Source organism: Meles meles, chromosome 6 (assembly GCF_922984935.1).
Source record: "Meles meles chromosome 6, mMelMel3.1 paternal haplotype, whole genome shotgun sequence".
Lineage (NCBI taxonomy): Eukaryota > Metazoa > Chordata > Mammalia > Carnivora > Mustelidae > Meles > Meles meles.
The window spans coordinates 76669978-76684380 of NC_060071.1; the positions used below are offsets into that span (position 1 = coordinate 76669978).

Sequence of the window (14403 nt, forward strand, 5' to 3'; positions counted from 1 at the left end):
CTGACACCCCCGATCCTTCTGTGACCCTGCGGGGCCTGGGGCCACGCTGACCCCACGTGGGCTTCACCCTGGTTTAGCCTCTGGAGCAATGTCCCTCAGTGGAACAGACTTTTAAAAGTCCTGATTTTGTGCTCCGTTGCTCCGCCGCTTGCCAGGAGCCGGCCCCTCCCCCCGCGGTCTATCTTCCCGTCGCTTTAGATTCATTTCTCCGCCAGTCCTACCTTTCAGAAAGTGGTTGATTTTCTGTTTCTAGAGTTGCTGTTCTTCTTCTCTTCGCTCTCCTGTTGGATTTGTAGGTGTTTGCAATGTTTAGATAAGCTATCGAGCTGATCTCCTGCTACCTGATGTAGTCTCAGGCTGCTACTTCTCCGCCATCTTGACTCCTCCTGCCAAGTGTTTGTTTCTTGATTTACCTCTCTCTGTCTTATTTTTTCTTCCCTTTGCTTGTTAGGTTTGTTTTTTAAATTCTACATGAGTGACATCATATGGCATTTGTCTTTTTCTGACTGATCTTTCCCCCCTTAGCATTATACTCTCTAGCTCCTAGCATGTCATAGCAAATCGCAGGATTTCATTTTTTATGGCTGAATAATATTCCATTACACTTTTAGATATTCTGAACATCTAGGAAATTAACCCACTGAAACTAAAAGCTCAAGAAATACTGATTTCTTTTGAACTAAATGAAGAAATGAAATAAATAGCACAAGATGGGATTAACCAAATTATTTTCTGATATCAATTTCCATGCAATTCCATTTTAAAAGTAGGATTTGATTCACTTGTAATCTCCATTCAATCTAAGCAGTTATCTTCGTTGCTGACCATCTGAATTTCATTCATCAGGTAGCTTGGAATGTAAAGGGCTGGGGGTTCTGTCTGTTGAGTTGCTTGGTGGTGTCTTTGCTGAACACTTCCGTCCTCTAGGGGGCACTCTAAGTTTTACCAGAAACAAAGACTTTCTGAAGGTCCAAAGTTGAATGGTTACAGAGAGAACCGAAATCACGTGAACCAGTCCAATTATAGATAGCAAAGATTGGGAGAGAGTGTGCACAGTGTTGGTGTAAAGTTTATCTAAGGTTCCAGTTCTGCCATTGCATATCAACTTCAGACATCTGGAGGCCATGCCTCTAGAAATCCATTAAGCAGATAATTCTTCACAGGTACCAGGATAGGAATATTTCTGGGCATTGTGATGGTGGAAACTCAACAGAAAACTTTCCATTGCCTGTTGTCAATTGTTATCAATAAAATACCCAAACCCACTGACCTAGAAATTATTTCAAAACCCCAGATGTCCTACCTCTTCATACATCTTGGCTGATTGTGGAAGGAGCAAAAATGAACAGAAGAAGGAAAAAAAAAAAAGAAACAAAAAGAGAAGGAAAGGGAGAAGACAGTTTTGACCTGACCAGAAATGTGTGGCCTGGCCAGACTCAGCTGTGTGGGTGAATAGGGTGTCCACAAGTTGCACAGTAAAGGTGGGGAGGAAATTAAATCAGAGGGGACATTATGCAGACATGTATTTTTCACCAACCAAATTCTCTTTGGAAACATTTTTAATGCAGATGGTGACTGTCTGTCTTGGTTTCTAGAACTCTACTGATTTCAAGAAATTGTAGTTACTTCTGTAATACACAATACATGCTATCAGATAGTTTTCCTTTGTCAGTATTTTTATACAAATGGATTCTCACATTGTCTGTCACACTATGCGATTTGGGGACTGGAGTTACTCTTCCCTAAGATTCGTCAAGGTTCTTTGTAACCCCCAATGAGACACTGACTCTTCTAGAAAGATCATTCAGCTTTCCTCACACGCTAACCCACAGATTTATTCCATAATGTGTTTTAAGGAAGAAAAAAAAGAACTCTTACATCTTTCCATATTGGAAATATTGCTTCTACCTGCCTACACTGTTGGCAATCACAATTTTGAGAAAGATTGCTAAGAGTGTCACTGGGCCACTGTGGGTGAAGTCTGGAGTTCCTTGAATGGCAGGGCTGAGGTGTGATTGGTGCTCAGTGATTCTGGTGGAACTGATTGGTTGTAAGAATACAATTTCTCTGAATACAACTGTACTGTACTCTCTGCAAACTCGGGGTCTTGGTAATTCAGCAGCTAGACAACGAAGAATGGAGACACACTGGGGAGCTCCACTAGGAATCCTGTGGCTCCAGGTTTGCTGTGAGTGGGGCATTCCAGATGGGGGCTGGGGAGTGGTCCACAGCCCACCGTGGTGGGGGAAGCTGACATGTGTTCTTAGAGGGTACTACATTCTCAGGGGTGTTTCCTGGGATATTTTGCAGGTTTGAAAATGCCACTAGTGATTCCCTAGTCATGTCATTTGTGTATGATCTTCTCTTTCCACACAGTGGTGAGAGGGATGAATGTGGAGCAGAGCCCTTCAGACCTGAGCCTCCAGGAGGGAGCCAGCTCTACTCTCAAGTGCAATTTTTCTAGCACAGTGAACAGTGTGCAGTGGTTCCGACAGCATCCCGGGGGCGGCGGTCTCACCCGGCTGTTTTACATAGCTTCAGGGATGAAGCAGAGTGGAAGGTTAATCTGCACAGTGAATACTAAGGAAAAATCCAGCACCCTTCACATCGGGGTCTCCCAACTGGAAGACTCAGCCACCTACCTGTGTGCGGGTGAGGCACAGTGCTCCCTGGTGATCTGCAGCCTGCACCCAAACTGCAGCTGGGCCTGCAGCCCTGGCCTCTCCCTGGGGCAGGCATTTGCTCCCACAGCAGCCTTCACACATTTTTAGATTTATGTTATAGCACTTTTTTCTCTCCAAAATTAGACCCATCAGGGCTGTCATTTCATTTGGTTTTGTTCCTCCTTTTCTTCCCAGAAAGCCTTTTGCTGGTAAGGAGCTCTACCATGGAACCATTGGCAATAAGTAATACAGGTGTTTCCCAATACCCTGGGAAAACAGGTATTTTGGCAGCTAGCATGCAAATTATATATAAATTACTCAGATGGAAAAGTTTGAAAAAGTAGACTTTGTCAACAAATACAGATTACTAAATTTTTTAGTTACCTGTCAATGTTTCCATTTTCAAAGGATAGTAAAGAGAACATGTGCAATGTTCTTTCAAGTCTGTATTCAGATTTTCACTTCTGGAAATACAAGTATAATGAAATGATTTTATTGAAGGTCAGGCACTCTACTTATACTGTTACATTTATTTTCTTTTTCAGTAAGTTAATACACTATAAATAGGTACTTTTATGGACAAATAAAGGGAGGATTATAAAGCATAAGTGATTTGGTGGAGCTCATATTATTCCTAAATTAGTCAATCTGAGGTAACATGACCTATCCTCTGAGTACCTGATATAGAAGACCCTATAGAATCACAAAATCTAAATTACTTCTTTTGATGAATTTGTACATTGTGCTGCCATATACAAATGAGAAAATGATCCTTTTAAGTCATTTCTAAGTAGCACTTTGTGGGGAAGAGCTCATGGAAATTTCCATTCTGTTCAGTGAAAATCCATTGTTCTTCTTTGCATTTTAATGAACCCATTACTCATAATGTTATAACATCATGCCCAGTTTGGGAAAGGGTTCAGAAATCTTCCAGGACTACTATAAAAGAACCCTTCTCCATTGTAGCCAGAGACAAAGACTGCTGACCCAGACCCAACTTGAAACTTTCATGTAGAAAGATTCCAGCAATTTTGGATTCCAGCCTTCACTGGCTTTTATGTTGAGAAAAGGGCATTGATAGGAAAGCCTGTGCCCCTGAAAATTCAGATGGAGGTAAATGGGCAGACTCCCTGAAGCTGGGAGCAGAGCCAGCTTCCTGAGCATGGGACCTGTGCAGTTACACAGCACTCAACTCTCCCAAGGAACCCTGTCCTTGGTTTAATGCTGTGCCCTCGCTGTCTTGAAATTAATACTAGTTTTTTCTTTGTACTTGTATTTTTATAGGTGAGTCTCATTAGTGGGAGGAACAAGTGCCTGAGAAGAGAGCTATGTGGGCAGCAGAACACAGGCAGAAACACATGCAGACTCAGGTTCTGGGTCACAGCAGGCTGTGTGTGAGCTGAGCAGTTGGCAGGGCCACCTGTGGTGTCTGTGCCTGTTTTGGACTAGCTGGGGCTTTGGCACGAAACAAAGGGTATAATAAAGATTGTCAGGAAATTACTACAAAGGAAAGTGTTTACATGGACAATTCAATTAAATAGTTTGATAGTTTCTTACACAACTAAACATACTCTTATCCTATGATGCAGCAATGGCCTTCTTGAGTATTTACCCAAAGGGATAGAAACTCATGTCTGCACACATTCTTCACACAAATGTTTTATAGCAGTTTATTCATAATTGTCAAAACTCTGAAGTAAGAACCATATTCTTCAATAAGTGAATGAATTAATAATGGAGGCATATCCAAAACAATGAGATATGATTCAGTGCCAAAAATAAAATGAACTATGAAACCATGAACAGATAGGGGAATCTTATATGCATTTTACTAAGAGAAAGAAGACCACCATCATTAGCCATCAGGGATATTCAAATCAAAACCACACTGAGATACCACCTTACACCAGTTAAAATGGCCAAAATTAACAGGACAGGAAACAAGTGTTGGAGAGGATGAGGCAAAAGGGAACCCTCTTACACTGTTGGTGGGAATGCAAGTTGGTGCAGCCACTTTGCAAAAACAGTACAGAGATTCCTTAAGAAATTAAAAATAGAGCTACCCTATGACCTAGCAATGGCACTATGGGATATTTACCCCAAAGATACAGATGTAGGGAAAGAAGGGCCATATGTGCCCCAATGTTCATAGCAGCAATGGCCACAGTCACCAAACTGTGGAAAGAGCCTAGATACCCTTCAACAGACGAATGGATAAAGAAGATATGGCCCATATATACAATGGAATATTATGCCTCCCTCAGAAAGGATGAATACCCAACTTTTGTATCAACATGGATGGGACTGGAGGAGATTATGGTGAGTGAAATAAGTCAAGCAGAGAAAGTCAATTATCATATGGTTTTACTTACTTGTGGAGCATAAGGAATAACATGGGGACATTAGGAGAAGGAAAGGAAAAGTTAATTGGGAGAAATGAGAGACTGTGGAGTCTGAGAAACAAACTGAGGGTTTTGGAAGGGAGGGTGTGGGGGATGGGTGAGCCTGGTGCTAGGCATTAAGGAGGGCACATATTGCATGGAGAACTGGGTGTGGTGCATAAACAATGAATCTTGGAATACTGAAAAATAAAATTAAAAAAGAATAAACTTACATGGGGTTATATTTTCTGAGTTTGTACCTTGCTGTTTCATCAGAATTTCTACTCTCCTTTCAGTGCTTTCCAGAATGTAAGACACACAGCATTCAAATATATTTTTTCAAGCATACCACATTTCTCCTTGCAAAGTTGTCCAACCTTGGTTCAAACAGTTTCCTGTTGTTGAAATACGAATAACTGATGGAAGTTCCTCCCATGCTCCCTTATCTTTGAGATTTGGTCCTTTACTTTTTGTCACAGTCATCTTAACTGGGGGAAGATTCCACATTTTGACAGACAGTGCTTTCAACCCTCTCTAACAGCAAGGTTATGAGCAACACCAGCTAGGAGGAGCATAGTCTGAGATCAGAGACATTTGAGATATCAAATGAAATTGACTCTGTTACTCTAATCTTTGGCTACATGTTCTTTTTTTTTTAATTTTAAGGATTTGTTTGTTTGACAGACAGAGAGGGTGCACACAAGGGCCACATGAATCAGTGGTGGGGTGGGATGGGCAGAGAGAGGAAAAGGAAGAGAATCTCAAGCAGTCTCTGCATTGAGTGTGGAGCCAGGTGTGGGGCTCCAACTCATGACCCATGAGATTATGACCTATGAGATCACGACCTGAACTGAAATCAAGAGCTGGTTGTTTAAGTGACTGAGACACCCAGGCACCGTCCTACATGTTCTTTTTACAAGGAGTTTTTCTATATAAGAGGCAATTGAGGGTGCTAAATTTGGTAGAAATGGAAGATCTTCTACTTTCTTTGTTTAAGAGATGGAATCATGATTCCTTCCTGATTTTTTTAAAGATTTCATTTATTTATTTGACAGACAGAGATCACAAGTAGGCAGAGAGACAGGCAGAGAGAGAGGGGAAGCAGGCTCCCTACTGAGCAGAGAGCCCGATGTGGGACTCAGTCCCAGGACCCTGAGATCATGACCTAAGCATAAGGCAGAGACTTAACCCACTGAGCCACTCAGGTGCCTCCCTTCCTGATTTCTAACATGTACACCAGGGCCATCATTGAATAAATACCAAAAGCATCTACCTCTTTCCAACTAATAACAGTGACTCAGTAGTGTGCAGGCATGTAAACCTTGATCTCCACATTCTTACTGTGCCCTTCATCGCCAATCTAACATACAATTTGCTTGACCAATTGCTGCCTTGAATCATGTGAGTCCCTCAGAGGCAGAGGTTAAGAGAAGAGCATTTCCCCAGAGAGTTCATAGAGATGTGACCACAAGACGGCAGTGCACCTGTGCTGATGCAGAACACGTGCAGGGTTTATTTTAGTGCATCTAATGGACTAGACTATGACAAAAGCGGAACCTTTTTCTTATTGGCTAGTAGACAATGTGGGAAGTTACTCTGTTAGAGGAAAGAAGGGACAGCCTGATAAGAGAAGGTGCTGAGCTGGCTGGAGGCTGCAATTCTGAACCTGAGCTTAACTTGGAGGAACCATGAAGACATCCATGGGAGCTTTAATCATGTTCTCGTGGCTGCAGCTCAACTGTGAGTTCAGAGTATATTAGTGGATATTCTTCAGAGCTCAAGACTGACTTTACTCAGGTTTCCTCCTGTTAGTGTAGAAAAAGAGCATTCTGAAGCACAATAACCTGGACTCTCTTCTCCTTTCTCTGACCTTTTCTTTCTGCACAGGGTTCAGCCAGGGAGAGAATGTGGAGCAGCATCCTTCTACCCTGAGTGTCCAGGAGGGAAGCAGCTCTGTTATCAATTGCAGTTATTCAGACAGTGCCTCAAGTTACTTCCCCTGGTATAAGCAAGAACTTGGAAAAGGTCCCCAGCTCCTTATAGACATTTTTTCAAGCATGACCACAAAAGAAGACCAAAGACTCACTCTCTCATTGAACAAGATGGCCAAACATCTCTCCCTGCACATCAGAGACACCCAGCCTGAAGACTCAGCTGTGTACTTCTGCGCAGCAAGCACACATTGCTTCCCAGGCACCTGCTGCCTGCACTCAAACCTGGGACTGGGGCAGCCCCTGTCCTCTGACACAGACCTTCAAGGAGAACTTTTGTGATGTTGTTTGTCTGTAGGTGGAAGCTAATATGTTAGACATTAAAAGAATTTAGTAAGACTACTAGGATGGAGATGACCCAGAGAGATTTAGAATATTTTGTTGGATGACCATTTTTTAATGTATTCTTGATTGGAATTAGTAATGTTTTATTTTGAAACGCAGACAATTGCTTTTGAGACTCCTCTCCTATAAATAACCCCTTAATACTAACATTACAATCCTTGTATTGATGGACACTTATAATATTGTGTGGCAAAAGTAGCATTCATGATTTTTTGAATTCTAAAACATTACATGCCAAACATAGAAATATTTAAGGTGCAAATATGAAAGTGATCATTCTATGAAGAATTTTGGGTAGTGAGACTCTGCTGGAGCATAGAAAACCATGACATGATCCACACACTTACTACACCAGGAAACTCCTGTTTCCTGTTCTGGAGACACAGCAGCAGGTACCCAGCAATCTTTCCCTCACCCTGTCAGGCTCCCCTCACTGTGCTGAATCCTGATATTGAACAATAAGGCATTTTCCATCTAGTGGGAGAACTCAAACATGTTGCTCTCCAACCTTCTCAAAGTAGTCATGGTTTCCATGTGGCTAGGTAGAGAGAACCCCTGATGGAATGTGCCTTCTCTATGACCTAAAACAGGGGAGATGGACAGTGTCTAATGGGTATTGAGGGTAAGAGGGATAGTAGCCTGTAAAATAGAATTTCTTTGTGCCAAGTCACTTACTCCAACACCACTAATTCCATGTTTTTTCCTTTAGGATCCAATATTTCCCAGAAAGTAACTCAAACCCAAGCAGCAAAGGTAGTGTATGAGAAGGGGGTTGTCGTTCTGAAATGCACATATGACCCCAGCAATCTAAGTGATAGTCTGTTGTGGTACAAACAGCCCAGCAGTCAGGTGGCGCTATACCTTATTCATCAGGATTCTTAGAACCAGCAATACGCCACAGAAGTTTGCTACTCATTGAATTTCCAGAAGACAAGAAAACCCATCCAACTTGTCAACTCAGATTCATAACTAGAGAACTCCGCAGTATATTTCTGTAAACCGAGGGAGCCCACAGTGAGAGGCATGATGGAGGGAGGTGTACTCAAACCCCAGGACTCTTGCTGATGCCTCTCCCTGCTATAGGGTCCACGGCAGGGAATTGCCATCCCAGACATGAAGTGGCAAGGTTTAGGCTTAAAGGGAAAAACTCACTCTGAGAAAATACCTCTCTAGATAAGAGTTATCATGCATTAACATCATTATCCCTGAAATTTGTGTTGAAATTGTTTATTGATGACTAGAATTTGCACAATAAACAAACTGTCATTTTGCAATTAGATTCAGCTATAAGAATTGGCTAAGAAAGTTTAGAAAGATTTGACTCAAAAATGAGTAATATTGTGTGTGAGTTGTTAGATTTTCAGATCAAATTTGTTCAGTACATAGTTATCGAGTATATATTAAGGTACAGGCCTTCTTTAGAATCAGAAAGGCTGAGAAATATCTCCGGTTTTCCTTTTTCTGTTTTATTTCATGCCATTTTATACTACTTAATGATTTAGTTTAATTAGGCTACTTTACTGTGAGTCATCTGTACTCACATTTAGTTTCTTTTCTTTCTTTCTTTCTTTCCTCTTCTTTTTCTTTTTCTTTTTTTCCTTTTATTGGTTTTTGCACGTCAGCTTGGCTTGTTTTATTTTTTGTTTGTTTTAAAGATTTTATTTATTTATTTGAGAGAGAGTGAGAAAGAACATAAGAGGGGAGAAGGTCAGAGGGAGAAGCAGACTCCCTGCAGAGCTGGGATCCCAATGTGGGACTTGATGCCAGGACTCCAGGATCATGACTGGAGCTGAAAGCAGTGGCTTAACCAACTGAGCCACCCAGGCACCCTGGCTTGTTTTATTTAAAATTTTTTTTTTATTATGTTACATTCATCACATACATCATCGTTAGTTTTTGATGTAGTGTTCCATGATTCATAGTTTGCTCATAACACCCAGTGCTCCATGCAATATGTGCCCTCCTTAATACCAATCACCAGGCTTATGCATCCCCCACTGCCTCCCCTCTGAAACCCTAAGTTTGATCCCTGGAGTCCATAATGTCTCATGGTTCATCTTCCACTCTGATCCCCCCCCCCCCCCACCAACCTTCATTAGTTTCTAAGGGGCCTGCTCTGTGACTTAGTTTGTACTAGTTCTCATTCCATCTTTTTTTCTCATTCCATCTTATTAACATCTCTATCATAGGTGTGCTCAGTTTGCACACTGGAGGTTTACCTGCTTCTCACCAGTCTTACCCACAAATGATCATGACTAGGAGCTCTAAGGGGAACACTGTGAAGGAGTAGAGTGTGAATTTTCCTCTTTACCTGTTCCTGCCCTTCACTTCAACAATCCTTCAAAAGCACTTTTTGCCAGTATGTGGCTCAGTTTGTACACTTCCAAACCCTGCTGGTTTGAACAGTGTTTCACACTCCAAAATCATCATTCTCTCCATTTCCCTCCTTCCACCTCTAATCCCATTGGCCCAGTGTCTTATAATTTGGATGGTAATGAATGATTGATAATTGGTCTTGCATTCTAACACTCTCCTATATTTGATTTGAAGGCAGATGTGTAGAGTAGAAATCTTAACAAGAATCTCTTAAAATGTATTAATTACAAAAATTTACCATTTTAATATTAAATTTACCATTTTAACAATTTTTTAAAGATTTATTTATTTATTTGACAGGCAGAGATCACAAGTAGGCAGAGAGGTAGCCAGAGAGAGACGGGGTGGGGTGGGGAGCAGGCTCCCCGCTGAGCAGAGAGCCCAATGATGATGCGGGGCTCCATCCCAGGACTCTGGGATCATGACCTGAGCCGAAGGCAGAGACTTTAATCCTCTAAGCCACCCAGGTGCCCCCCATTTTAACCATTTTTAACTGTACAATTTACTGGTAAAATACATTTACATTGTGTTCAACCAGCACCACCATTCATTTCCAGAGTTGTTTTCATCTTGAAAAACTGAATATTTGTACTCATCAAACAATAAGTCTCCATTACTCCATCCTTCCAGTCCTTGATAACTACCATTCTGCTCTTTTTCCATGAGTTTGACTACTTTAGATATCTCATAGAAGTGGAATTATGCAGTATTGGTCATTTTGACTTACACTTTTTTTGACATAATGTCCTCAGGGTTTATCCATGTTGCAGCATGTGACAGAATTTATTTCCTTTTTAGTGTTGAATAATACCCCACTGTATGCACATTTTGTTTATCCACATCCATCTGTGGATGGTCTTTTGGGTTGTTTTTGCCTTTTGATGGAAATCAGAATTAATAAACATCTCAATACTTTTGTTAAATAGCCAAATTCTATCCATTTTTAAATATATATCAAAAGTGGATAGCTGGATCATAACGTTATTTTATTTAAAAGTTTTTGGGAAACAAGGTTGATATCCAGGATCTATAAAGAACTCAAACTCAACACACACAAAACAGATAATCATATCAAAAAATGGGCAGAAGATATGAACAGACACTTCTCCAATGAGGACATACAAATGGCTATCAGACACATGAAAAAATGCTCATCATCACTAGCCATCAGGGAGATTCAAATTAAAACCACATTGAGATATCACCTTACACCAGCTAGAATGGCCAAAATTAGCAAGACAGGAAACAACGTGTGTTGGAGAGGTTGTGGAGAAAGGGGAACACTCTTACACTGTTAGTGGGAATGCAAGTTGGTGCAGCCACTCTGGAGAACAGTGTGGAGATTCCTCAAGAAATTAAAAATAGAGCTTCCCTATGACCCTGCAATTGCATTGCTGGGTATTTACCCCAAAGATACAGATGTAGTGAAAAGAAGAGCCATCTGTACCCCAAAGTTTATTGCAGCAATGGCCACGGTCGCCAAACTGTGGAAAGAACCAAGATGCCTTTCAACGGACGAATGGATAAAGAAGATGTGGTCCATATACACAATGGAGTATTATGCCTCCATCAGAAAGGATGAATACCCAACTTTTGTAGCAACATGGACAGGACTGGAAGAGATTATGCTGAGCAAAATAAGTCAAGCAGAGAGAGTCAAGTATCATATGGTTTCACTTATTTGTGGAGCATAACAAAGAACATGGAGGACATGGGGAGATGGAAAAGAGAAGGGAGTTGTGGGAAATTGGAATGGGAGATGAACCATGAGAGACTATGGATTCTGAAAAACAACCTGAGGGTTTTGAAGGGGTGGGGGGTGGGAGGTTGGGGAACCAGGTGGAGGGTAGTAGGGAGGGCATGTATTGCATCGAGCACTGGGTGTGGTGCAAAAGCAATGAATACTGTGCCTTTTAAAGTGGAGGCTGGGGGGAGTCAAGATGGCGGGGAAGTAGGAGGAGGCATCATTTCAACCTGTACCCTAAAGTGAGCTGATTACCTACCAAAGAACTCCGACCACCCATGAAATCAGCCTGAGATCAGAATTATACACGTCTGGATCTCTACAGGAGCAGAAGACGCCAGTGGCAGGTAAAGCAGACTGGGAACGTCTGACTGATATCGGAAGATAAACAAAAGGGGGAGAGAGCCACCAGAGGTGACCGATCGGAAAGTAACACCCCAACACGAGAGTGCTCTGCATCTGGGGACCAGCATTAACTTGGAGTCTGGTTGAAAGCACTCAAAAAACAAACAGCAAAGGATCGCGGGGCGTAATAGTGGGAACCTGGGCAGTTAGGGTCAGGGACCTAAGTCCCCGGACCCAGGACAGCCTCCCCTGGCGCGGAGCCAGAGAGAGTGCGGCGGAGAAATCAGGTCTCCGTCCCTGAGCGGCCAGAGCACCTGAACGCCAGCGCACCCGAGAACGAGTGGGGTCTGGCTCCCGTGAGGGGCTGGGAGCCTGGCCAGATGGCAATCCTGAAACGCGCGTGTCCCACACCCTCCCTTGGGATAGGTGCTCATAGGCGCTAGCCTGGAGCTCTGGCAGCCCGGAAAAAAACAGACATTCCCAGCCCGGGACAGCGGGAAAATCTCAGTGTGCGATCTCTGCTCCGAACCTCTCCGGTGGTCTGGAGCTGCCTAGACAGCCACCGCTGCCCTGGTTTTGGGTACAATGAGGAGCTCCTGCATCCCCAGGGACAGTGACTCAAAACCAACTCTGCCAGCAGCTTTTGCAAAACAGTCTGAGGCTTCTCTCTGAGAGGGAGGTTGGGGTGCTGTTTGCTCTCCTCTAAACCTCCAAAAACCATCAAAAGCTGTCAAGGCGAGAGAAAGCATATGAAAGAACATAAAAACCCCCAGAGAACAAAAGGCTGAAAAAAAACAGTTTCCTGAAAAAAAAAAGAGCTCACCCCCTTGAGGGGAGCAGGAGGACCTAACTCAGGGAACATCATTGTCTGAAAACCCACGTGGCAGGCCCCTCCCCCAGAAAACCAACCAGGAAGGAAGAAAAAAAAAAAAAAAAGACTACAAGAGAACAATCACCACTACTTCATAAATACAACTTTTACTTTTAACTCTTTACCAATATTCTGGTTCTTTTTTTTTTATACATACAGATAATTTTTTAACCTATTTACCATCACACCAAGATGTCCAGTACATCAAATTCTTTAATAACCTTCTAACCTGAACTTTTTGATACATACACCCGTGTTTTTCTTTTGTTTTTCTATTTTTTAATTCTTTTTTAATTTTAACTTAGTTTAGTCTAGTTTATTCTTTTTTAATTTTTATTTTCTACTATACATATAGAGTTAAACTTCAAGGTAATCCCCTTTCCCCAATCAATGCTACCCCTATAGGCAAACCAGTTTCTAATCCCCCTGTAACTTAGGAAAGTTGAGTCCCTTAACAAACACATCAAGATACCTTCAGGAAGAATCAAAATAACCTTCCTCACCCACACTGAGAATCTATAACCATTCTCCCAATTTTTCCTTCTGTCAGTGTTTCTGTGAATTTGTGTTTGTCCTGATAATATATAAACCTTATACTTGGGGTTCTTTCTGATGAGGTTCTTCCCTTTTTTTTTGCTTATATATACATTTTTTTTTTCTCTTGTCATATACTTTTATCACTCTTTTTGTCTGTCTGTTTTTGTTTGTATACTCCACAAATCTTACCTTGTGGCCCATTTGGGCTGAGCCTTCTCTTTTATCTTCCCTTTTTTCCCTATCTCTCTCTCTCTTTTTTTTTCCTTTTTTCTTTCCCCCTTTTTTTTCTTTCTTCTTCTCTATTTCTTTTTCTTCTCGTTTTTCTCTCATTTGGGTGGGGAATCCTGATTGCACAGAAGCGTTCCAGGGTGCACATTGACTGCACCACAATCGATAAGTCCAGCTGCATCTGTTTAGTCATCTCTTACCAAAATGACTAGGAGGAGGAATACCCAACAGAAGAAAAATACAGAGGATGGACCTTCTGCAACAGAGCTAATGGCTATCGACATAGACAATATGTCAGAAAAGGAATTCAGACTAACAATTATCCAGGCAATAGCTAGGTTGGAGAAAGCCATGGATGACCAAACAGAATTGATTAGGGCAGAACTGAAAGCCACCAGGGATGATGTTCACAATGTTAGGGCAGAACTGAAAGCCACCAGGGATGATGTTCAAAATGCTCTCAATGAGTTCCAATCCAATCTAAATTCTCTAAAAGGTAACTGAGACAGAAGATAGAATTAGTGATCTGGAGGACAAACAGAGAGAAAGGATCAGGAGGAAGCCTGGAACAAACAGCTCAGAAGCCACGAAAACAGAATCAGGGAAATAAACGATACCATGAAACGTTCCAACGTCAGAATTATTGGAATCCCTGAAGGGGAAGAAAAAGAAAGAAGTCTAGAAGATATAGTGGAAGAAGTTGTCTATGAAAATTTTCCCAATCTCACGAATGGAAACAACGTTCATGTACTAGAGGCAGAAAGATTTCCTCCCAAGATTTTAGATTCTCGAAAGTCCTCACGGCACCTTATCGTTAGAATGGGGAATTTTGTTTCAAGAGAGACCCTCTTAAAAGCAGCTAGGACAAAGAAGCTTCTTACATACAGAGGAAAGCCCATTAGAATAACGTCAGACCTTTCCA

At 41.8% G+C, this 14403-nt stretch overlaps 1 gene segment (V, D, J or C); it reads left to right on the forward strand.

Moving 5' to 3' along the window:
- The first annotated feature begins 6684 nt into the window (after window positions 1–6684).
- LOC123943616 lies at window positions 6685–7317 on the forward strand. The segment is given in 2 exon segments: window positions 6685–6784; window positions 6932–7317. Coding segments are annotated over 2 exon segments (438 nt in total).
- Window positions 7318–14403: the final 7086 nt, after the last annotated feature.